General features: G+C 36.2%; 3 protein-coding genes and 1 pseudogene across 3 annotated transcripts; 3 read left to right on the top strand and 1 right to left on the bottom strand.

The window, feature by feature from the left end:
- The first annotated feature begins 8,070 nt into the window (after nucleotides 1-8,070).
- Nucleotides 8,071-9,939, top strand: LOC113272855 (calponin homology domain-containing protein DDB_G0272472-like). The gene has a single exon (XM_026522652.1). The coding sequence runs from the start codon at nucleotides 8,071-8,073 to the stop codon at nucleotides 9,937-9,939; it is 1,869 nt and encodes a 622-aa protein (XP_026378437.1).
- Nucleotides 9,940-10,579: 640 nt separating this feature from the next.
- On the top strand, nucleotides 10,580-11,566 carry LOC113272849 (fructokinase-2-like). Its single transcript, XM_026522644.1, has one exon. It carries the CDS (start codon nucleotides 10,589-10,591, stop codon nucleotides 11,564-11,566), a length of 978 nt encoding a protein of 325 aa, XP_026378429.1. The 5' UTR covers nucleotides 10,580-10,588.
- A 2,090-nt stretch (nucleotides 11,567-13,656) lies between these two features.
- LOC113319464 (pentatricopeptide repeat-containing protein At1g63130, mitochondrial-like) lies at nucleotides 13,657-15,033 on the top strand. Its single transcript, XM_026567715.1, has one exon. It carries the CDS (start codon nucleotides 13,681-13,683, stop codon nucleotides 14,935-14,937), a length of 1,257 nt encoding a protein of 418 aa, XP_026423500.1. The 5' UTR covers nucleotides 13,657-13,680; the 3' UTR covers nucleotides 14,938-15,033.
- Nucleotides 15,034-24,131: 9,098 nt separating this feature from the next.
- Nucleotides 24,132-25,758, bottom strand: LOC113272842 (annotated as a pseudogene).
- Nucleotides 25,759-26,430: the final 672 nt, after the last annotated feature.

Here is a 26,430-nt window from a genome sequence, read left to right as displayed (position 1 = left end):
TTGATGTTTTATGGTGGTTCTGCATCTTCCGCACCAATGAATATTCCAAACCACACACCGCTCGCTAAGGAAGAATATATTCCAGAAATCAAACGCGGTATATCTTTACGTTTTACCGGGAAAATCGGTTCAACAAAGGGAACTGGAAAATTATCTAGAGAGGTAATCTTATTCAACAATTAACTACTGTTAAAATTTGTGTATATTATGTGTCATCTTAGTCACCAAATTAATTAATTCACTTCACATTGCAGATCGTTTGGAGACCGGTGTATCGAGAAAGTCACAATGCAGCAAGTTCCCGAAAATGAGAAGCCACTGTGGGCATCGGTTGTTTTCTGCTCTGAGATCCCAGTCCTCGCAATCATGCAAGGGAGAGAAACTGCTCCCATGAGCATAAATGGGAAGAAAGTTTGGGCTGGCAAAGAATGGATGTGATCCAAGAGAGGGATACAATGTTATTTGCTTAATATTTTGAAAATTTGAAACCATAAGAAACCATAAACTCATCCAAATATATGTTGATAGCTGATAGAGATTCAGCTACCTCCACAATAACAGAAAAAGAAAAAAAAAGAACTAAAGACTTTTTAGCTCATCTGCAGAGACAGTGTTTACCAAATAACAAATAATAGAATCACTTGGTGGAAAGTTTCTTGCTCGCATCTTGCGAAGAAATTGCAATGCCTTAACAGTCTCTTTTCCTCTGAGAAAACAATTGATGATGGTATCATATGTTCTAGAATTTGGAAAACAACCTTCCTCTTTCATTTCAATGATTAGTTTGTCAGCCTCCAAGAACATCTTATTAGAAAACAGCCCTCCGATCATTGTGTTATATGTTACACACAGATCTTTCTTTAGGAATCTCTTTTTCGAAATCTCATTGAACAGTTTCCTTGCATCTGCCAACCTGCCAGCCTGACACAAACCATGAATAAGAATGTTGTACATGTCAATATCAACTAAGATACCAGGTCTCTCCAAGGATTCAAATAATTTTATTGCCTCCTCCAATTCTCTATTCTTGACGAGAGCATTTAACATTACTCCCTCCGTTCTACTTTACTTTTTTGTTCCAAAATAGATGATAGTTTTAGTATTTTACCCAAATTCTCTCTAATTTATCATTGCTTTGGAATCAACACATAAATAATTACTCCAATTTTTAAATATTTTTCATAGAGGATATACATTCAAATCTCTAAGCATTTCAGAGAAAAGAACCAAAGCTTCGTCAACTAAACCTCCTTTGCAATATGCGTCTATAATCACAGAATACGAGACAACATCAGGTCTGCAGTTCCATTTCACCATCTTGTTTTTAAGCTGAAGAGCACCATTTGTTGGAAACAATATTAATTAATTGTTTTTTTAAGGTTTTTAACTAAATAAATTTAATTTTGTTTTCTTTGTGAATGAAACTTATTAGTCCCACATTGTAGAGTTTCCGTTTTGTTTAGTAGTTTTAAGAGACTATATAAACCTTTTAGTCCCACATCGGGAAGTTCCTCTTCTTAAGTTGTTTTTGTCAATTATATAAACAAATTCACTACTTTTGTAAATCTATGGGAAAGGGGTTGCTCTATATTTTAGAGGGATCTCTAAAAGGAAAATATTTTATAGCGTTTCTTAAGCGTTCGCAATTTTTCTTAACGGTTTTTTCGGAATTTCCAAGCTCAAGTTTGAGCATCTACTACAGAGTTGCCAAGCTCAAGTTTGAGCATCTACTACATATGCTAGTAGTAGGTGTAGTAGGGTGTTTTATCCTGGAGATATCCGTCCTGTGAGGGTTATAATATCACTCTTGAGTGTAGCCGGGCGCCAATGTCTTAAGGGCAACGTGTTGAACACGTGACACACTCTGTTTTTCAAAGTTTTGCCTTGTTGTTGTTGCGGGGATTTGGGGAGCTCGTATGTTTCATCAAATAGATCACTTCCACTATAAATGAGCTAAGTATCAGTAACTTTTGCTTATTTGATTTTTTCCTTGTTTTTGATTATTGCACCCAACAATCTTAAGACATTAGAGTTTGTAATAATCTTGGACGTTAGTTATGGAGTGAAAAACAAAAAACGATTTTTTGGTCAGCTATAGAGTTTCGAATTTATCTCTCAACCTAGAAGGAACTTCGTTGAACCCTTTCGACACAATGTAGTGGACATCCTGATAGTTACCCACGTAAAATATCAGATTTTTTGGAGTTGTAAAAGTATTTGTTTGATATTTTACAAAACAGAGAAACGTTCCTGAAAAATTTTGACGGGCAGAAATTTGTTGTTAACTAAAGTAGTTTTTATGAGTTAACCATGAGTTTTTTGATATGGTGGTTCAAACGAAGTTTGTAGATCTAGATGTTATCTTCAAAACTCATATTTTATTTTTCTATTCGGAACTAAGGTTTGTGAAATGTGGTGTATTAGGTGATTGGGAAATTACCGTGTCTGTGGTCAAAGTATAAACGAAGAAATTGGAAAGGGACATGGATACCAGGAGCCTGTGGATGAACACAAGTCTTCCAAAGCTGACAAAGGCGAGAACATCAAACAATTCTAAGCGTAGTCTTCAGAAGAAAGGTATGTTTCGTAAAACTGAATCTGGCATTACTTTAATTAAGGGTGATTGTTATGTTTGTAAAATTCCTGGCCACGCGGAAATAAATGTAGACAACATAGAAACCTTAATAAGAAGAAAGTTAAAGCTAATTTAGTTGAAACAAACTAGAACAAGTTTAGTGGCATGATGTCAGAAGTTATTTTAGTAACCAATGTGAGAGACCAGTTGGTGGACTCTGGAGCCACCGAGAATGTTTATTGAAACAGAGACTTGTTCACCTCCTATTAGAGGATAGGGGATGTCAAGAAACTCTTTTTGAGTAACCCATCTGCAACAGAGGTTGCATAAAAGGAAAAGGTCGAGTAGAAGTTCATATCTGTAATATTCTCACATTGAATGAAGTTTTCATGTTCCGAGCATATGAAAGAATCTTGTATCTTGTTCTGTTATAGATGGTTAAAGATTTAAAATTTTAATTGAATCTGGAAAACTTTTTGTAACTAGGCACTGATTTTTTAGGCAAGAGTTATAAGACTTTGGGTCTATATAAGCTTAACTGAAAAACTAATGATGTGAACATAGTTGATTCTTGTGCTTTCTTTGTGTGATTTATTGTTTTACGTGGTAGACTTGGAACCGTAAACTTATAAGTCAATACTGAACTGGCTATCATAGGCTGCGTACCCAAATTTAGTTTGGATTTTGAACACAAAAGTGAAATCTGTGAAGAATGAAAATATGCTATAAAACCTTCTAGCACAAATGTTCATAGTAATTCTAAGCCTTTAGAATTAATTCAGTTAGGCCTAGTTGACATGAGTTCAACCCAAAACCACTGTGGTAAAAGATGGTTTATAACTTTCGTAGATGATTCTACGAGGTACTATCTTGTATACTTTCTTAGGGATAAGGATGATGCCTTAGAAGCCTTAAGATGTATAAACTTGAAGTTGAAAACCGATTAGAGGCCTTGAACATAACAACTATATCCTTAAGAAGATGATAATTGTCATGTTGATTAGTTCAGGATTATCTGCGGCCTTGTGGGGGGAGGCAGTCCTCTTAGCTAGTATATCCTGAATAGGGTACCCTTTTAAGGATCAGATGAAACTCCATATGCTTTATGGAAAGATAGAAAACCTTCTTATGCATACGTCAAAGTGTGGGGGTGTTTGACTAAGATTGTCATTCCTCTTCCTAAAAGAACAAGATAGAAACCAAAAATGTCGATTGTGTCTTTATATAGAGTATGCTGAGTATACTTCTACATATAGATTTTTGGTTGCGTGTTCTTATTTTTTCTTACTTTGGTGTAAATTTTATTGCGGAATCTAGGGATGTTGAGTTCTTTGAACATGTTTATTCTTAATCATGTACCTCACTAGAGATGTGTTGTTGATCCCCTAGATTTATTTTCAAATAGTCAGAACTTATCTTAAAGGAAGATGAAGTTAAGGTTGAGCCTAAGAGAAGTAAAACAATTAGATTTGAGAATTCTTATGAAACCGACTTCATAACTTTCCTAGCTTAGTCTGAGCCCCATACTTGTAAAGAAATCTTGATATCTACTGAAACCCCATTCTGGTAAGAAGCTTTATTTAGTGAAATGGACTTAGTCCGTCGGAACCAGACTTGGGAGCTTGCTAGTTTTCCTCTAGGGAGTAAGACCATGAGATGTAAATGAGTCTTTAAGAGGAAACATTAGATATATGAAACTGTGGAAAAATATTAGGCTAAGTTGGTAGCTAAAGTCTATAAACTAAAAGAAGGCGTAAATTTCCTTGATTCTTATTCACTTGTGACGAGAATTACTTATGTTGAGATGCTAATTGATATTGCTGCCATAAGCAACTTGGAGATACATCTGATGGATGTTAAGACAGCTTTCCTAAAACCGTGAATTAGATAAAAAAAAAATTTACATAGACCAACCTGAGGACTTTGTAGTGAAAGGTTATGAAGACAAAGTTTGTAAGTTGAACAAATCTTTGTATGGTTTATAAAATAAGCACGTAAACAGTGACATGGAAAATTTTGATCATGTGATAATGTGTAGTGGATTTAAGTTAATGAATCTGACAAGTATATTTACAAGTAACTTGTTAAGGATGCCTGTGTGACTGTATGCTTGTATGTTGATGATATGCTTATACTTGATACAAACATAGATGTGATTAATTCCACTAAAAACATACAATGAATGAGAACGTTGACTTGAAAGACTTAGGCCCTTTTGATGTAATCTTAGAGATGAGGATTAGAAGATAATCAAACATTTATAGTCTTATTCATTCTCGTTATGTTGAATTTGTGCTTAAGAGATACAATCAATCTGATTGTAAGCCTGCTTTTACTCCATACGATTCTTCTTGTAGACTCAAGAAAAATAAGGGTAATGGAGTATCTTAACTTGAATACTCAAGAGTTATGGTATGCCTGATGAATTTAATGAACTGTAAGAGTCCAGACATTGCCTATATTGTGAGTAAGTTAAGTAGATATACTTGTAGTCCATAGCAAGAGCATTCAAATGCACTAAAGAGAGTATTATGGTACCTAAAATACTCTATTACCTTTTATTTGATTTATGAAAGGTATCTTGTTGTCCTTGAGGGACTTTGTGATGAAAAATGGATAGTTGACTCAGAGGAGTATAAGTCTACGAGTGGATATGTTTTCACTCTAGCATGAGGGTTTGTTTTTGGAAGATTTCCAAACAAACATATATTGATCAGTTCATTATGGAATCTGAGAGTATTGCGTTAGATAAATCACGAGAGGGGGCCGAGTGTCTAAGATGCTTTTTAGAAGACATTCCTCTCTGGCATAGGGTTGTGCCAGCTATATCTATACATTGTGTTGGCCAAGATATAATAGCTAAAGTTAAAAATAACTAATCTCAATCGGCGTTATTTCCATTGATTGGATAAAGTCCAAGGAGAATATCGCGCAACCTTTGACGAAAGGTTTATCCAAAGAGATGGTTAAAAATTCATCGAGGGTGATGGGACTTAAGCTCATAAATTAACTTGCCATGAAGGATACTCAACTTTGCTGACTGGAGATCTCAAGATCAAGTTTTCGAATGAGACAACTAATTGGTGGTGGGTAAAGGTAAACACTATCATAGAATTTCATTATCTGTCCCTTCCCTATGATGTAGACGTGATAGTGTGACTGCATGTGAAGGATGACTTTTAAAAAGTCTTAATGAGTTATATAGTTTCAATTTAAGATTGAAGTGGGGTGTAGCAGCAACACTCTTGATGGAAACTCACCTATCTGAATGAGGAAGTGGGGCCGCTTCCTATGAGAATATAAGCTTTGATTATCTAGAACATTCTGAGAAACATGATATGTCCAGGGCCAAATTGGACAAAACGGCACGAGCTTGGCAGCACCCTTGGAGATATCATCCGTGGTTGTTATCGCGAATTACATCAAACGCTAGCAGTTCAAGACATAGTTCACTGTCTCTAGCAAGTAATTCCGATAATATCTCACTAAGCAAAGGTTCAAGACCTCATGGACACCTATGCCTAAAATGGTATTTCCTGCGCTTTTTTATGTGATTTTCATTTTAATGGTTTTGGTATTACTGGAACTTAGGACCTAAGGATCACTAAGGGTTCACTAGTTCATGCTTTTTGACTTTGGTGAAAGGAACCTTTAGTCTCACATGTGAGGAACTAAAGATGAAAGCTCTCTATACTATATGATTTTTGCAATCCATAGTATGACCCTGGGGTCAACACACTGTTGTGTAAGGGAGAGGACGTAGAAAGGACTAGTATGTTTCAACACTTGCACGATCCGTATATCTGTTCAGTATGTTTGGGTCGTGAGATTGGGATGTTGATTTACCAAGATCTATCTGTACTTTCATGTTTTATTGAGGTTTTCATTCATGTGGGGGATTGTTGGAAACAATATTAATTAATTGTTGTTTTAAGGTTTTTAACTAAATAAATTTAATTTTGTTTTCTTTGTGAATGAAACTTATTAGTCCCACATTGTGTAGTTTCTGTTTTTTTAGTAGTTTTAAGAGACTATATAAACCTTTTAGTCCCACATCGGGCAGTTCCTCTTCTTAAGTTGTTTTTGTCAATTATATAAACAAATTCACTACTTTTGTAAAATCTATGGGAAAGGGGTTGCTCTATATTTTAGAGGGACCCCAAAGGAAAAATATTTTATAGCGTTTCTTAAGCGTTCGCGATTTTCCTTAACGGTTTTTACGGAGTTGCCAAGCTCAAGTTTGAGCATCTACTACATATGCTAGTAGTAGGTGTAGTAGGGTGTTTTATCCTGGAGATATCCGTCCTGTGAGGGTTATAGCATCACTCTTGAGTGTAGCCGGACGCTAATGTCTTAATGGCAACGTGTTTAACACGTGACTCACTCTGTTTTTCCAAAGTTTTGCCTTGTTGCTGTTGCGTGGATTTGGGGAGCTCGTCTGTTTCATCAAATAGATCACTTCCACTATAAAGGAGCTAAGTATCAATAATTTTTGCTTATTTGATTTTTTCCTTGTTTTTGATTATTGAACCCAACACCATCCACTTCACCAGTTGTGCAAATCCCATGTATTAGAATATTACATGTGAAAACATCAGGTTGAATACCTGTCTGAGTCATTTTACCAAAAACTTCAAAGGCTTGTTCAATCTTATCTTGAAGACACAACCCTTTAATCAGTGTATTGAAAGTGACTATATCAGGATTATAACCTCTCTTTAATATCTCTCCAAGCAAACAAAACCCATGATCAACTTTTCCCGATTGACAACAGCAATTAATCAAAATGTTGAATGTAAATATGTTAGGGTTTACTCCAACAAAAGTCATTTTCTTATACAACAAAATGATATCCGAATAACACTGGATCTTAGTTGCGGACACTTGCAAATATTCAGTAAAAAACAGTGGCTCTCCTATTATCATAAACAAACATAAAGAAATACTTGCTTCATTTAAAGATAAAAGTGTAAATGCTTTATATTATTCCTCATCTTATACCACAAGTTATATATTGTACGAATGTGCCTCAAATGCAACAATCAAGCAATGTATAACTCTTTTTGCTTTCAAGGCAAGATTGTATCCTTATTCCAGTACATTTTGATTGATTCAAGTATATTCAGACTACACAGAAGAAGAAAAGAATCACGTCATAATGTACTTTATTCCTTACCTGTCAATTAAATAATGTATATGCTGTTTACATTCCGCCTTCATAATCTTTCACATTTTCTTATGTACTTGTTGTCTTCTTTCTCAAAGATGTTGTTATTTCGCTAGACACCTCTTCAACTCTTCATACTCGCATAATCACTATATGTGTCATATATATCCTGTCAAAGTTGTTGTTCTTTAGCTGTCAATCTAGAGATAAAATTCCTCTCATTCATTTCTTTCAATTCTTTCTCAAGCTAGACAGCTAGTTCTAAACTTCTAATCGAAACTCTCGACCACAATCTATTTTTCTCATTCTCCTCTAGGTAGTAGGAACTATGTCTTGGTGGAAGGATCCTGAGTTGTTTTTGAGTTATGTTACAGGTGAGCCTCGTTTATATAGGCTTAAGAAAAAATTAGGCAGCCCTTTTCCATTTAAAGAGTTCACTTACGAAGGGAGTATAACAAATCAGAATTATCTCTCTTTGATTGACAACTCTTTTCCATGGAGTAAGAGCGATTTTGAAGCTTTGGGGGACTTTCTGTTCAGAAATGACATTAGAGTAAATTGTCAGGGTTTGGTGGTTACCATAACCTATCCTCGAGATAAAACTTTCAAGCCCAACCTGGTCGAGTGTGTTTATTTCTGGTCACATGATGTAGTAAACCTGACTAACTATGGTCTACCTCTTCGACCAGCTCCATTTCGGGATGTTCAGTACATGGGAGATCAAGGTTCTGCTCCAGTGGAATCCAGTCCTAAGGAAGACAAATTAGCGAAAGATTTGGCTGCATGTATCAAAGCACGAGATAAAGAGAAGTCGGAGAAACAAGCTTTGGAGAAAATCGTTTCTAGCCTAAAAGCCGCCAATGCCACTCTTAATGACGAAGTACAGCGAGAGAAGGATGACAAGATCTCACTTATCAATAGTCTGGATAAAGAAAAGATTGAAAAGCAAGCTCTATCAGAAAGCATTAATGTCCTAGAAGCAAATAATGCCGCTCTCATTGATGAAGTCAAAAGGGAAAAGGATGATAAGGTCGTCCTTATGAATGACTTGAATCGAGAAAATATAGAAAAACAAGCACTAGAGAAAAGAGTATGTGATTTAGAAGCCAAGAATACTACTCTGAATGATGATTTGCAAAGGCAAAACGATGATTTGGATCGGGAAAAAGCTGAGAAACAAGGTCTGGAAAAAAACAACTCCGACTTAGAAGCAACAATATCCAGACTCAAAGAAGAAGTCACAAATGAAAAAGATGACAAGAGCGCTCTAGTGAATGAACTGGGTCGGGAACAGGTTGAGAAGCAAGGTCTACAAAAAAGAGTTGAAGACTTAGAAGCTACAATTTCAACTCTAATAGATAAACTACAAAAAGAAAAGATTGCTAAAATTTGTCTCCTCAATGATTTGGAACGAGAAAAGGTTGAGAGACAAGCTCTGGTAAATAACACTTCCGGCTCGGAATCAAGAAAATGTGTTCGTGGAGCTGCAGTGAAGAAGAAGAACAACGGTAAGACGACATCTTTTATCAATGGTAGAGATCATCAGGACGAGGCCGACAACATTACCGACTTGAAGGCAAAGGATGAGGGGCATGATGCATTAGATAAAAACATTTCAGACTTATACTGGAAAATCTCCATACTCAAAGATAAAGTGAAAAAAGAGAAAGATGATAAGATATCTCTTATGAATGATCTAAACCGAGAAAAGATTGAGAAACAAGTTATGGAGAAGAGCATTTGTGATTTAGAAATGAGAAATTCTGCTCTCAAAGAAAAACTCAAAAAGGAAAAAGATGATAAAATCTCTCTTATCAATGATTTGGATCGAGAAAAGGTAACGAAACAAGTTTTGGAAAAAATGATTTCTGACTTGGAATCCAAAATCTCTTGCATCAAAGATAAAGTGAAAAAAGAGAAAAATGATAAGATTTCTGTTATCAATGAGTTAAATCGAGAGAAGGCTGAGAAGCAAGCTCTAGAGAAAAGCATTTCTGACTTGGAGTCGAGAAATTCCATCCTCAAAGATAAAGTAAAGCAGGAGAAAGGATATAGTATCGCTCTTATGAATGGGCTGGATCGAGAAAATGCTGTAAAACAAGCTTTAGAGAAAATTATTTCGGATTTAGAATCGAAAAACTCTACTAAAAGAAGTTCCGAGCAGTTTGATGAACGAGAAGAAGAAACCTTTGCATGACTTACGAGCTGTCTGCATCATTAATTTGGATATGCATGCTTGTATTAATTATGTTATGAATCACACTAATTAAGCCTTTCAATCAGAATCTAATAATAATCGACAGAAGAAATAAGAAGAGATTTGTAGAATTTGTTTACGTGGGACAACTCCCTTCATAAACTAATATTAATTATGTGATTTATTTTCTAGTGTTCCATGTCAAAGTTGATGATCTCAAGATTAACGTTAATGCTGAATTATGTCGTCAAATATATGTTGCCTTCCATGAACTGCTGCCACCGTTCCTTTACGTAGGAGGTTTTTTCAACTATGAATTATTTCATACAATACTGTCATGAACACAATAAACACATCCTTCCCCATTGCGGTCCATTCCTCAAGAAACCATTGCACGATAGGATTTTGTTTATTATGACCTTATTAGCAAGTAATTAATGTATAGAATCCTAATAGGAATAGGTTGAATGGACTAATTCTAACTCTTATCTAACTCGGATATGTTTATCCCTATAAATAAACCCCTAAGCCCATCCTCCGATCATATCATTCTTAATCACTTTGAATTTTCTTGTCTTTCGTCTCTAGCTAGCTATTCTTTTTATTGTTCTATAATAATCTCAGATAAAATTCTCTCAAGATAAAAAACATGTCGAAGTCATCATCGTCAGAGATTGTGTGTTTTGGTGAGATGTTAATTGATTTCGTGCCAAACGAATCCGGTGTATCACTAGCTGAATCAGCTGGTTTTCTCAAGGCTCCCGGTGGTGCTCCTGCCAATGTTGCTTGCGCTATTACTAAGCTTGGTGGTTCTTCTGCTTTCATTGGCAAGTTTGGAGAAGATGAATTTGGACATATGTTGGTTGATGTGTTGAAAGAGAATGGGGTGAACAGCGAAGGTGTTTGCTTTGATAAGGACGCGAGAACAGCACTTGCTTTTGTAACATTGAAAAAAGATGGTGAAAGGGAGTTCATGTTCTACAGAAACCCGAGCGCTGACATGATGCTGAAAGATTCTGATCTTAACATGGGTTTGATCAAACAAGCTAAAATCTTTCACTATGGTTCTATTAGCTTGATCACCGAACCATGTCGATCCGCACACATGGCTGCCATGAAAGCTGCGAGGGAGGCTGGTGCTTTACTTTCTTATGATCCTAATGTAAGGGAACCACTCTGGCCTTCTGCTGAAGCTTGTCGTGAGGGTATCAAGAGCATATGGTCTAGCGCTGATGTTATCAAGGTCAGCGACGACGAGGTAGAATTCCTAACCCAAGGAGATGCGGCAGATGAGAAGAACGTTTTGTCACTCTGGTACGAGGGTTTGAAATTGCTGTTAGTAACTGATGGGGAGAAAGGGTGCAGATACTTCACAAAGCACTTCAGGGGAGCCGTGGAAGGATTCTCGGTAAACACCGTGGATACCACAGGAGCTGGTGATGCTTTTGTTGGTTCATTACTTTGCTCTGCTGCAAAAGATTCTTCAATTCTGGAAGACGAAAGTAAACTGAGAGAAGCTCTAAGAATGGCTAATGCTTGTGGCGCAATCTGTACAACTAGGAAAGGAGCCATTCCAGCACTCCCAGACAATGCTGCTGCACAGAAGCTCATCTCGGGTTCCCCCTAGATGACGAATTCCCTTTTGTTTGACTTTTGATAACCTAGCTCATTCTTTATACGTTGTTTTTAACATTCAGTTTTTCCATACAATTAATTGTTATCTACTTATCTGGTTTACTTCGGGAGAATGTCTATTAACTCTGTTCTATGAGCGATAATTATGATATGTTACACCACTTTATGTTCCATTCTTTTTTCCAGTTTAAATTCTTTTTCCACTTTGTGTTACGTACATTAATCTTTACCTAGACCGACGGTCTTTTATCTGGAGCAAAAATTCCGAAAGAGAATCCAATGGGAATCGTATGTTATCCCCAACGTAGTTAGAAGAACGAGAAGAAGAAGCCTTTGCATGACTAATGACTTACGAGCTGACTGTATCATTAATTTGGATATGCATGTTTGTATTAATTATGTAATCTCCTTTTCGTTACTGTTGTGAAGTAAACTTGGGTTTATACATGAAAATCATAAGAGATATTCAAAACGAAGCACATTACACCTTTCGATCAGAGTTTAATAAATAATCGACAGAAAAAAGTCTGAACAGTTATGTGATTTATTTTCTAGTGTTCCAAGTCTAAGTAAAGTTGATGCGGAAGATTAGAACTGAATTATGTCGTCAAACGTTGCCTCCCATGAACTGCTGATACCTTTCCTTCACGTAGGAGGTTTTTTCAACTATGTCCCAACAAGACCCTTGTGGCGGGCATAAGCGATGAACAGTACGCAAAAGTTTGCACACACGTAAGGCGTGGATCGATGATGATGTTGTACGTACAGCATAATGGTTTTTGAACTTTGTGGTGAAATGAGGCTGATGAGCATAAAAAATGACTGCATAGATTCTGTCATATATGGAATGCGTATTGTTCTAGGTATTGAAATTATTCCTATTCAGTGAATCCCCCGCAAATACCATTATTTTTCCTCTCATTCGCTCTGAGAAATCACTTGCATTTAACCTGCAAAAATCAACAAGTTTTTAGATCGTTTTGCGCGCTCTAAAAAATTTGCAAGACTTAAAATAAAGTTACCTTAAGATATTGCAACCATTGGGTTTCCATTGCAATTTCAAGTAACCATCATCTGGTCTGTTATTTAGATGACAACCCAATAAATGGACAAGCACCAGGAGGATAATATGGTTCCCTAGCTTCTTCCTTTAGTACCCATTGACCATTAAATATATCGCATTCTTGCTCTTCATCCCTAGTACCATTGTAGTTCCCAAGCTTCAAATTAGTAGTACTAGTTGTTACGTTTTTCGGGTTCCCATCCAGTGAATCTTCTTCTCGAACCATTGATGATCTCCAACTTCATGAAGACTGAAGTCCTACAAAAAAACATCAACACTCTGTAAAAACAAAAATGCCTATCAAAAGCAATTTCTTGTTTATAATGTAGGCACCAAATGTGTGCTGGTATTATATTATTAGGGTGCCTTCATAAAGTTAAAGTACCAGAAAACTAAAGTTTGATGTTTCGATAGAAGAAGAAGGAAAGAAAGGATGAGAAAGTGTTGCTCTGGGCATAAGAAAGTGTTGCTGCTTACGAGTAGAGTCTTCTCAAATTATCGGCATGTCCATAATTATTATGGTACTAATAATAATAGAATATCACAACTTGAGCGTTTCGTGAGGGATGAGTGTAAATCAGGAAGGATCAAGAAGCTTGGTGATGGTTTGAAATACTTTGATCAATTGATTCTAGAAAGGCCTTTACCATCTACAAGTACATTTAATCATGTATTAGGATCATTATCCAAAATCAAGTGTCATTCAGATGTCATTTTGTTATATAAGAAGATGATTTTGGTTGGGATAAAACCTGATGTTTCTACAATCAACACTGTCATTAATTGCTGTTGTAAACTAGGCCAAATGAATCATGGGTTTTGTTTACTTGGAGAGATTACTAAGAGAGGTTATCATCCGGATACAATCACTTTCAATACACTGATTAAGGGGTTGTGCTCAGAAGAAAAGATTGATTTTGCTTTTGAAGTGTTTGGTAAAATGACTGACACAGGTATTCAACCTACTGCAGTTACATGTAACTATTATACATGGGCTGTGTAGAACTGGTGAAGTGGGTCTTGCTCTTCGGTTGAAAAACGACATGTCGAGATGGAAATGCAGACCAGATGTCGTGTCGTATATTGTGATTATAGATACTCTTTGCAAAGGAGATTTAGTTGATGAAGCTTTGGTTCTCTTCTCTGAAATGCTTGGAGATTTTTATGTTGTGCCGGATGTTGTTGTTTACAATTCTTTGATCAAAGGTCTTTGCAATTCAGGCCGCTTGACTGAAGCAAGGAGAATCTTTGATGAGATGGTTGGTAAAGGAATCTCAGGAAATATGGCAACCTATAAGGGTATGATTCACGGTTTTTGCCTACATGGTCGTTGGAAAGAAGCAACAAGATATTTTGATGAAATGATGGATCGAGAGATCTTACCTGATACAATAACCTTTAACATATTAATAGATTCTCATTGTAAAGATGGGATGACGGAGGATGCTTGGGGGTTATTTGAATTGATGGACAAGTTAAACATACAACCTAATCAGATTACTTATAGTTCAATGATGAATGGTCTGTGTTTGGCAGGTCGGTTGCAAGATGCAGTGAAGCTTTTTGACTCGATGGTCCACAGGGGCCTAGACCCAAATGAGTTCAACTACAATGTGTTAATTGATGGGTATTGCAAGACTCGAAAGCTGGATGAAGCTGTGCAGCTATTTAAGAAAATGAAACAAAATGGATTGCAAGTAACAACTGTTGTTTATACTACATTGTTGCGGGGACTATACCGTGATGGAAGATTTGAAACAGCGCAGAGTTTGTTTAATGAGATGCAATCTTGTGGTCAAAATCCAAATAAATTTACATATAGTACGGTGTTAAATGGACTATGCAAGAATGGAAAGATTGGGGAAGCAATAGTATTATTTGAGTCCATGAAAACTACTGGTATCTTACCTGATATTTACATGTATGCTATTCTTATACATGGTTTTTGTCAAGCTGGCAAGTTGGAAGATGCAAGAAAACTGTTTAATAAGATTCCAAAAGAAGGATTAGTTCCTAATGTAATAACATATAACACAATGATGGATAGCCTCTTTCATAACAGGATGTTCTTGGAGGCTGAAAGATTAATCAGTGAAATGGAAGAGAAAGGTTGTTTACCAAATTCGAGAACCTATGATATCCTCATTAAGGGTTTTCTTAAACGAAATGATACTCAGAAGGCTCTGCAATATCTATGCAAGATGCGTGAAAGAAAATTTATGCCAAGTGATTCTGTTGTTTCATTGTTAGTAAACACTTTCTCAACCGATAAAATTAAAAGTCTGGAGGTATTGCAGTGAGACATTGTAATTTACTAGGGTAACAATTTCCAGTAGAGTGTCAACATATTTGGATTAGTATACAGTTTCTCTTAAGTTTTCGTCAATCTTTCTCTGCTTTATCAAGCTCATTCTAACTCTTGACTATGTTCTTTAATAATGGTGTGACAAAAGAAAAACAGTGGTGGAGCGATCTATATTTGGCTTTTAAATTCTTGTTTAGAAAATTTTCGGGTGGCAGTGTAAAGTTCCAGGATTCTTCACTTGAAGGCTATATGGTCCAATATATGCAGCATGTTTGAAAGATAACGCATTAAGCATGTGCGCGGATTCCTAACTCAAACTCTAACTTACATTTCATTTGTAAGCCTAGTTAGAATCGGATGTTCTTTGCAGTTTGTGGTTTTGTTTGTCTGAAAAAGATCTATAGTACCATGAGTAGTTAATGGTTTTGGTAGTCTGATGGATGAGTCAAGTGATTATCTTGATTCAGAGCAACGTATTGTTGCCTCCATGTAAAGAAGACTGTTTCTATTGTTGAGCATGATTTTATAAAGACGAGTTCTTGCCTATCACTATACTACCAATATGCTTAGTCTTTGTTGACAGGGAGGGATGGACCAGTTCTAGCATGTAAGTTGCACTTCTAGCATGTGAAAGGATCATGCTATTCATGTTTCATACATTTTTTTCTGAGTGGCAGAATATTTTTTTGTTTCATGTTATAATGGTCATCCCAGTAAGAGAATTTGAGTAAAAAAAACAAGAGAAAAGTTGAACCAACCATTTTGTGTAAATGCGTATATATGATTGAAGAATTGTATAAACAAGAGAATTTGTTCTTCTTGGTCTCCAGAGGTGTATAAAATGGTAGTTGGCCCGCATGTTCTTTATATAGGCACCCATACGAGTGCTGGTAATTTTATATAATGGGCGTCTTCATATTAATGTTAAACTAGTCAATGGTAACGTGGTGTAGTTTATATCCCAAAAATTGGGTCAAACAGAAACCCTAACGCAGCCGGGTACCAACTGCTCGTCAGTAAAAGCGGCCATCATGATCGAACAAAAAGGATTACTTATTCTGGAAAAGAAGATCTTGGAGTTGGATGGAAGTGAGTACGAAGTTGTAAGAGAAAGAAAGATTGTCAGTCTTAACTGGGATGGTGCGTGAAGAAAAGTCAGGTGTTCAATGATATGCGTGGAGATCCGTGTACATGTATCACAGAAAGTGGGAATGGCTCTGCAGCAACAGTAAAACAAGCCACTCCTAAGCATCGAGCGTTTTTTTCCTTGCATTGGCAACAAAAACCAACCAGCAAGGTATGGTGTATACTTGGCTATCCGGCTAACCACTGCGCTAGTGCATTGGTGCGCATTGCGTTGCACAGGAGGAGGCTAACCTCTCTGGCCGGCCGGCCAAGACCAGGGGGAAGGGTACCCACCTTTGGCCGCCTGTGCTGGCATTGGTGCGGATTGCTTTGGGCATGGCCTAGCTCAGGCTTAGCCTTTCTCGAACCAACTCATACCACTGCCGGTTGGTTGATAAGATGGAATCGCCAATTGATTATGTAGTAGACCCTCAAATTTTTAATACCCGATGTGGGATTATCCTTTAATAAGACGTGTAATAAACAATGGTATTATTGTAATATATATTGATGACGGGCCTGGATTTGGCCCAATACCGATTCCACCTAGTGTTTAAGGGAGGAGGAGGTTATGGCTGCGCCGCTTGGAGTGGTTGTACACTAATGTGAGATCTAGTCTAGATGAAAAGAAAAGGCAGTTTTATACTCGGATTAAATCTAGTGAACTAGGATTGTTGGACCTTATGTCCTGAGTGTCACTATAGCTTTTGCTAGACCGACTCCTGTCCGGAAACAGTATAATCTCATAGTTCTTGATGCAAGCATTGGGAGAGTTTGAAAGATAACGCATTAAGCGAACTCAAAGAGGCACTATTCATTTGTAATCCTAGTTAGAATTGGATGTTCTTTGCATTAATGGTTTTGTTGTATAAGAAGATATCAGTACGTAGACTCATAACGAAAGGTGAAGCAATCACAGCTGCACATAACATGTGATCCAAGCTATAAACTGTCTATACCGCGAAGCTCTGATATCTGTGTAGTTCTATCTCAAGCCTATGCTAGTGTCTCAACTCTCAATAATAACCATCTGCTGAAGCTTCCAACTGGCAGTCAATCAAACGTCTAGCTAATTCTACAGTATTCCTCGGGTTAAAAATAACAGTAGAAAACAAACCCCAGATTAGTCAATTTCCTCGATTTTGATCTCAACACCAGCTCCATCCTGCTTGTACATCTGCATACGGTTTATAACTGCTGCATCTTCTCGTTAATATCGTCTATGTCTCGTTAATAGCTGAATTGGAACAGATCATGCAAGGCAATATTAATCTTGTTGGATAAGTCAAAACTGCTTGCAAATATTAAAGAACGATTTTTTAGGGATCATGGTTTTTTTTTGGGGACCATGGTCTTATTAGGCCAACCTCCCTATACTTATAAGGGGTGTCCCAAAGTTAGGTAAATACCCATTTATACTTTACTTTAATTTAAATTAAAACTAACTTAATAACTATATAAATCTAATCATATACATCTAATCTAAATGAATTTATTAACCAAAATCAAAATCAAAATCAAAAGAGCAATCGAAAAATTTTTAGTTTTGGAAAAAAGTTTATTCTCTTCTTCTTCTCTCTTTCCTTGACGTTCCTCGTTCGATTGAAAAACCCATCAATCTTTTTAATTCGTTCTTGGATAGGAAAATTGAGTAGAAATCATCAAAATATGGTTTAAATGGATGTTAAAGTGGCATGTTCGGTTAAGAATAGTTTTGAAAAAACTAGTTTTGTAACCGAACATTCTGAAACCAAGAACACGAAGAACACTTCGGTTATCACGAATTTAATTTTTCATAACCGAACTCCGAGTTCGGTTGGTTCGCAAAAAATTCTAAAACTAGTTAGTAACCGAACTCTACCCATAATACCAAAAAAAAAAAAAAAAAATGTAACCGAACTGTGTTATTTTTCCTACAATGTTGAGTTATGATATAACCGAACTTTACCTACCTTGTTCGGTTGGTTCGCAAAAATTTCTAAACTATCTACTAACCGAACTCTACTTATATTCCAAAAAGATATTTTTTTTTTTTCAATGTAACCGAACTGTGTTATTTTGCCTACTATGTTGAGTTTCAATTTAACCGAACTTGTTCCAATATGTTTGGTTTGTTCGCAAAAATCTTGACAAACCGAACTCTTCACTAATTGCATGCATGTGGAGTTCGGTTAGATATGTTGTTGGGTTAAAGTTTGAGAACCAACCGAACATTACTCTGTAAGTCCTATAAACAAAGTTTGGTAACCTGCGTGTATGGAAAAGGTAACCGAACAACTAAAAACCTCCATTAAAGAACGAGTTCGGTAACCTGTGTATATGGAAAAGGTAACCGAACTACACTTTCAGATGAGTTCGGTAACCTGTTCTTCACATAAGGTAACCGAACAAGCCCAAATCTACCTTAAAAATTTACATTTTTTTGAAAATTTGGAGCAATTCAACCAACATTATCGAAGTTTGAAACATACCTGGGTACCCAAATACTCTTCCTTCGGTTGTGGTTGGTAAAATCCTTTGTTTTTCATGTTTTCCTTCTTCATTTTCTCCAACTTTAATCTCTCAATAATTCTGCTTCTTTTTAAAAAAAAATCATCTGATTTTTTAATCTCATTAATTATCTTTAACTTAATCATTTTACTAATCACTACACTAACTATTGTTAACACTAACTAACACTAACTAATCATTATCAAAAAATTAATCAAGAACGTAATTTAGGTATTAATATAAATATCTAGATAAGGGATGACCTAGAATTACTTCTAATGTCTTTACCCAAAATAAAACCGTGGTCCCCAAAATAACCATGGTCCCCAAAAAACCGTTCATATTAAACAAGTCAGGCTCAATACGGATTCTTCAATGGCATTAAACAACGGCGGATTTTTCAGCTTGAGCCTTGAAGTAATCTTGAGGTTAAGTTAAGTGTATTAATTAGTCCCACATTGGACGACGCAATTTTGAGTATGTTGTATCTGTTCTCCTATGATTGCGATATTGATCGCCAATTGACAATGGATTGGATGCTCATTCTAATAGTCCTACATGGGCTATCAGCCATTTACTTTCAGCATTATGGTCACTGATGTGGCAGTGGTAGCAACTTAAAAACAGATTGCATCCTCAAAATAATTACATGATTATGTCATATTCATGTAAAGCGCATCTTAATTAATACTATTAGTGTCTTTTCCGTGCGTTGCACGGGATCATATTAACATTTGTTAGACGGCAACCAACCAAAACAAATTTACAAACCTGTTTAATGTAATCTTTTGAATAAACGATAAACGAAGGGAACAAAAGAAATATTCATTCTTTCTCTCTTTGATACTAATCTTCATATAATGTGTTCATAAATTAACATGTTTTGGCACTAAATTGTTTTCTTTGACGTGTTCCAATCTGCTTCAGCATTAAGACCTACAAAAGCGAATGTTGCAGTCCTTCACCTTCAGATGGATTGGATGCCTAAAGAAAAATTAGTTAAGTTTGGTAATATTTTTATTTTTGACTGGATACTTATTAAGTCTTCCACGCAAACTCATCAACTTCAGTTATTCCACCAAATAATTTCAAATAACGGACTTAACTTTGAATAGAAAGCAATGTCACCTGTTTGATGCGCAACATAAATTTAGCCTGCACCACGCTAAACTTAGAAAAAAAACTACGATAATGGGTACATATAACAGCATACAAAAGTATTTAACATATTTTGTTGTTACTGATATTTTTTTAATTTTAAGAAAACTTTCTCAATTTGCATCAACACTTTGGTACTCGTGTTTGGATCTCCCTATGAAACCATATTTTTCAACATCTATATGTTAATCGTGCATGTTGCTGCATTTCTAATAAGTCATTTTTCCAACTACATGGTCCTTATAAATTTTTGCATCGGAGAATCTTATAAGTTCATTTAGAAAATGACACTAATGTGTCTCAAGAAAACAATTTTTAATCATATTAGATTTTCCACCTTAGTATCCTAAACAAAGTTGCGACCCTTGTTTTAATAGAACAAACCTTTCTATCACCAAGTCCGGTGACCTAGTTCTGACTTTTCTGATGCTCGCGTTGAATTATGGCCTTTTTTTATCACGCCGAATCGTCTTTCTTCTCTCATGCTCTTGGTACTACTAATATATCAATCACAGTCCAATATTAACCACAGTGAATTCGATTCATAATGTTAGGAACTCTTTATATACATCCACAATAATGAATGGAACAAAGGATAATTAAATACATGCACATAGTATGGCATCCTCCACCATAACATTTACCTAATATCTAGAAGTCATAACTTGAAGAGATATCCTAGACAATGTAGAGCTAAGAATTGTCAAATATTGAATTCAATGAAATTACATAGCCAATAAAATACGACTTAGGTATTCTAACAAACAGGAGCTTGTGTTGAAATTTTCCTAGTTCTTTAAATTCTTCTCTTCCTTTCAAAAGTAACTTCCCTTGATCTTCCAAGAGACAGTTAGTTAGCAGCTTCTAAGAAATGTATTCGATACAAAAGAGGAAGTGATTCTTATAATTACTAACTATATGTCTAAATCAGATGGCATTGCTTACACCATAAAAACTTTATTCGATCTACTACCGAGACAGGCTATTCTCCGTCACTACTCGTACAAATTGCATGTATTTTTAGGTTACAACTTATTTTCCCTCAGTCGACACGGATCAAACTTTCATTTTTTTTTTAAATGTATGTTACTGGTATCTATTACCCATCAAACGAAATCATACCCAATTTTAATCTTTTTGGCAGCAACTATATAGAGCATATAATACTCATTCTCTAGTTTACTTTAAAAGATGCATTTGAAAGAAAATGCTATACCTACATTAGACCTCGTTCATCCAATATGACTTAAACTTTTTCCTTAATTTCAAATAACCTTCAACACAGCTAAGTAGTAATGAGTGTCGTATCTTATTAACAGAGCTCATCATCGTTGCTAAAGGATAGCTACTTCTACTTGACATAAGTAAAGCATAAGAAAGAACCAAAAATTCAAAATAGTCGGGAATGACTTCTATACACATGATAATAAGGGATCAAAAATAGAGTAAGAACTAAGAACACTAACACCAGTAAATGCGATAAAAGGCTGAGGTACTATTTCTTAGAAAATAACCTGATCAAGGATTTTTGGACCCTCTTTCTCCCGTCCAGACAATTTCAGCGTCTTTTTTCAAAACATATTTGTACCTTAAATACAAACTCGCCACAATAATATCAGTAAATAGATACTCCATGAGTAAGCAAAAAAAATCTAATTAGTGGTCGAAAGTTTAGCAGACCGGATCAAGAGAAATTGTTGTAAGTCCTACTCCTTTCAAGAGCCTTTGAGATACGTGTCTTTCAGTTCTTCTCATTGCCATGGTTTTGACTTATCTTATTTCTTATTTTTCTGCGTTCTTTGCAGAAGGAAAAAAAATATCTGAGCCAGAAAATATGGAGTAACATTCATTAAGTGATGAATAATATGAAGAAACACAAAATCCCAAATCAAAATAGAAGGGAACGGAAGGAAAGAGAATTAGGGCTTGTATATTGCAGGAAAGGGTAGGTTGTATATCTTACCTTTTAACAAAGTGGCTTCCAAATCTGCCATTTAGAATCAAGGAACGGTTAATCTTGATAAAACAATCCAAATCTTCCATTTAGATAACAATCCAAAAAAAATCACAATCCATCAAGTACAGGGAACTTTAAAAAAAATAACAAAGCATATGAGAAAACGTGCTCAAGTTATGAACATTAAATCTACCATACCATTTCAAAAAACGTGATCAAGTAACTACAAATCCTGTAAGAACACGTAATATATGATCAACAACGCAAAGCGAAAAAAGAAACCCAAGTTTGGATCTATAAACAACCTTGGCTGATAGATGCATTGGGAGTTGGCGTTTGTCTCTGATTCTTTTTATGCGCAAATAGCGATTATGAGAGGCTTCATCTGTTGTTAACGATGGCGTTGGAGAAGGTTGTATATCTCGGTGTTCTTTTACCATTTTTCTTTAGAGTTTTAGTAGGGTTTAGGGTTTTAGTAAGGTTTACCACGTTATAGAGATGTAGTATATTTGGAATTATGAGAGAATAGTGGAGGGAAGGGAGGAGTAATAGGTTATGTTTTGTATTATCGTAGATTGGTGGCCCTTGATTTCTATTGGTAGGGGGCCAGGAACTCTAGAATTCAAGTTGTTGGCCTAACTTTCAATGTGAGGCCGGTATTTCGGTCTCAAATTATATATACAATGGTGTTTGAGATGTCCCATCTATGACTACACTCCTCGCACAATGGAGTTTTTACGTTAAAATTGACAAAAGTGTCAATAGTGTAGCACAGATAAGGGTAACAAGAATAGGTTTAAGTTCCGTCAGAAACTTAATAGAAAACTGATTCCAGGATCAAGATTCTAAGGTAAAAGATTAATAAACAAACTTGATAATAATATTGATAATAAGATGTGTCTTGTAAACAAGAGTTCCATCCTTTATATAGACTTGCATGAACTGATTAAAGGAAAAAGTTTGACGAAAATTAGAAAAGGAAATACTTGCGAAGCAAACTAACTTAAACTGACGTAAGGGGTCAACAGTCATAGTTGATCCAAAAGCATGAGGTCAACTGTTACAGTTGATACAAAAGAAAAGGATCAACAACCATTGTTAATACAGAGAAAGATGTACTACATCAGTTAAGCTATATGCGCTAACCACCAGGTTGATTAACAAAAAGATAAACACCTACAGCTTAACTATTAACCAAGTCTAAAAATTAAAAAGCAGAATCATAAAAAGGAAAATATTTCAAAATTGCTAAGACAAGAACTCAAGCGTATCAACAGTAGAAACCAAACCCCAGATTAGTCAATTTCCTCGATTTTGATTTCAACACCAGCTCCAACCTGCTAATTGTGCATCTGAAGGATAGGATTGCATACAATTTCTGCTGCATCTTCTACAATTAAAAAATCTACAGTTGCTTATCTAAGAAGGATCCAATAGTAAAATTTCCCCCGACCATCTCCCTGCACATAGATTCAACTAAGGATTATAACATCTGCTTAGTCGAATCCTAAGGAGAATGATGCATCATATCCACACAAGCAAAAATTGGAAGAACCACCTGTACTTGCCAGTCTGGCAAAGTATCAACTATCAAGTGTTCTAATTTGGGGAAGAAGTAGATGCAGGAAAATCACAAGTCACAGATTGGCATAAATTTGAGCTGTTTTCCAAGCAGTGACCAAGTAGATAAATGAAAAGATGGGTAAAAGGCGAACACGCAATTCTGCAAAATCACACCTTTATGACTATGGGCATCAACACTCAAGTGTCGTATACATGCAGTTTGAAGCTGCATTTGCATACAACTTACAAACAGGACCACAAATCAAAAGAACAAAAAAGAACAGAACCAGATTTCACAATGAGTATGAGCCATGCAGCAATACAAAAAAACTTACAAACAGACTGCATCCCCGAAATAATTGCACGATTTGGTCATATTCACGTAAGCACATCTTACAATAGTTAGAGGTGAACATATGAACATATGCATATCTATGCAGGCAAAAATTGGAAGAGACAGACAGTATCTGTGCTGTGCTTGCAAATCTGGCAGTGTATCAATCAAGTCACAGATTGGCATAAAACTGAGATGAATACCAAACAAAATTTCTAAAGATGAATACAAGGCGAAGAAGCAATTCTGGGTTTTGCGACTATGAGCATCAACATTCAAGTGTCATATTTGACTTGGAAATAAAGAAATCCAACGAACCACACTAGAGATCACAACAGACTAGAATCCCTATTACATGCAGTTTGAGTTGACAAAAACAGCACAGCCATGTATGCTAAGACTAAATGGACCACCAGCTGATTAACAAAAGATAAACACCCATAGCCTAACTATTATATTACCCAAGTCTAAAAATTATAAAGTAGAATCACAAAACAGGAAAAGATTGGTGAGACAAGAACCTGAGAGAACCAACAGTAGAAAGTGGAAAACAAACCCCAGATTAGTTGACTTCCTCGATTTTGATTTTAACACCAGCTCCACTCTGCTTGTGCCTCTTATTCAGGATAGGATTGCATACATTCTCTAACTGCATCATCTTCTCGTTTATATCATCAATGTCACCTACTTCATTGCTATCCAACCATTTATGGCGTCATTGATTGCATCTTCAATCTTCCACTTTATGTATGGTGCTAGGTTCCCTCCAATATCATTGATCCTGTTCTTCATGTCATGTGTAAATTCCTCGAAAGAGTTCCTTGCTTTCACCTTCTTCTTGTGTTCTAAATCTTCTGCATTGTATCTGTCTGCCTCTCAGACTAGCCTTTCAATTTCATCCTTAGAAAACCTACCTTTGATGTTCGTAACTGTAATCATATTCTTGCTCCCTGATGTTTCTTCTTTAGCAAACACAGTCAATATACCGTCTGCATCAATATCAAAGCGCCCTGTGATCTTAGGATAACCGCGAGGTGCTGGAGGAATTCCTTCCAACAGAAATTTACCCAGCAAGTTATTGAAACTGGTTATAGTTCTCTCACCCTCGTAAACTTTAACCATCACTTCAGCTTGGTTGTCACTTCTGGTAGAGTACAGTTTTTCCATCGTGGTGGGAATCGGGGTGTTCCTTGGGATGATAATATCCATAAAACCTCCAGTTGTCTCAACACCAAGAGAAAGAGGAGTTACATCCACCACCACCAAGTCCAGCACCTTCTCGTTACCTTCGCCACTCAAAATGGCAGCTTGCACTGCGGCACCATAAGCCACAGCCTCGTCATGGTTGATGCTTTTGCAGAGTTCCTTCCCATTAAAGAAATCTTTCAATAGAGACTGAACCTTAGGGATTCTAGTTGACCCACCAATGAGGACAACATCATCAATATCGCTCTTGTTCATCTTAGCATCTGCCAAACATTTCTCAACAGGTTCCAAACATTTCAGAAACAAGTCCATGTTCAACTCTTCAAATTTAGCACGAGTGATGGATGTAAGAAAATCAATTCCTTGGTATGAAGAATCAATATGAATGGTTGTCTTTACATTTGATGTGAGGTTCCTCTTTGCCCTCTCACATGATGTTCTCAACCTCCTATGATCCCTTGGGTTCCCACTAATATCCATCTCATGCTTCCTCTTAAACTCTGCTACAAAATGACTTACCATCCTATTATCAAAATCCTCTCCACCAAGATGGGTATCTCCAGCTGTAGCCTTAACTTCAAAGTTACCTTGTTCAATGGTAAGTACAGAAACATCAAAAGTACCACCACCAAGATCAAAGATAAGAACATTCTGAGCACCACCAACATTTGTTGCCCTCTTATCAAGACCATAAGCAATTGCAGCCTCTGTTGGTTCACTGATAATTCGCATTACCTTAAGGCCAGCGATGGTACCAGCATCTCTAGTAGCATGACGCTGAGAATCATTGTAGCCTTAGGATTCAGAGCTTCTTGATTCTTAGCAGCCTCACCAACCATACGCTCAGTGTCATCAAAAGCAACATAAGAAGGAGTAGTCCTATTTCCTTGATCATTAGCAATAATCTCAATTCGATCATGTTGCCATACACCAACACATGAATATGTTGTCCCTAGATCTATTCCAACTGCTCTTCCGGCCATTAAAATGTGAATACCACACAAACCGAGTTAATAATACTTCTGAACTCACTAATTTACAGATGTTTAAATCCCTTAGATGAGTTAAATGGAAGAACAGATAGAGAGGTTTTGGAGAGAGGGTTTTGGATGAGAGAGTGAAGAAGATCTGGAACTTTATTAGTGAGTTCAAATTTTAGAGTGAGAGCGAGGAAAGCAACAGTGTTTTCAAACCCATATAAATATCTAAAGATGGGGATGGAAAAGTCAGTTCTATCCTCTAAATTTCTTGATGTAGGCACTTGTATATATCCTTGTTTGATTGGGGCCATGACATTTTATTTGCACCCCAAAATGTTCAGGGGCGTATTAATCCGATCGTGAATATACTGTTTTATCCTTGAATATTTTATTTTTTTTCAAATGAGGACCCTAACTAACGATCCTAACTAATGACAGTTTAAAGTCGTCATATACATAATTAAAACAATAACGACTCTTCTAAAATGCCGTCAGCGAATTGATTAAGTATATGACGATTCTAAACTGTCGTACATTTCCGCCATTAAGATGAAGATAACGACTCTTTTTAGAGACTAACGATTGTTTATAACGACACTTCTAAAACATTAACGACTGTTTACAGTCGTCAGATACATAACTAAAACAATAAAAACTCTTCCAAAGGATCGTCAG

The sequence above is a fragment of the Papaver somniferum genome, chromosome 1, assembly GCF_003573695.1.
Source record: "Papaver somniferum cultivar HN1 chromosome 1, ASM357369v1, whole genome shotgun sequence".
NCBI classification, from domain to species: domain Eukaryota; kingdom Viridiplantae; phylum Streptophyta; class Magnoliopsida; order Ranunculales; family Papaveraceae; genus Papaver; species Papaver somniferum.
This window is presented reverse-complemented; position numbering and strand designations above follow the sequence as displayed.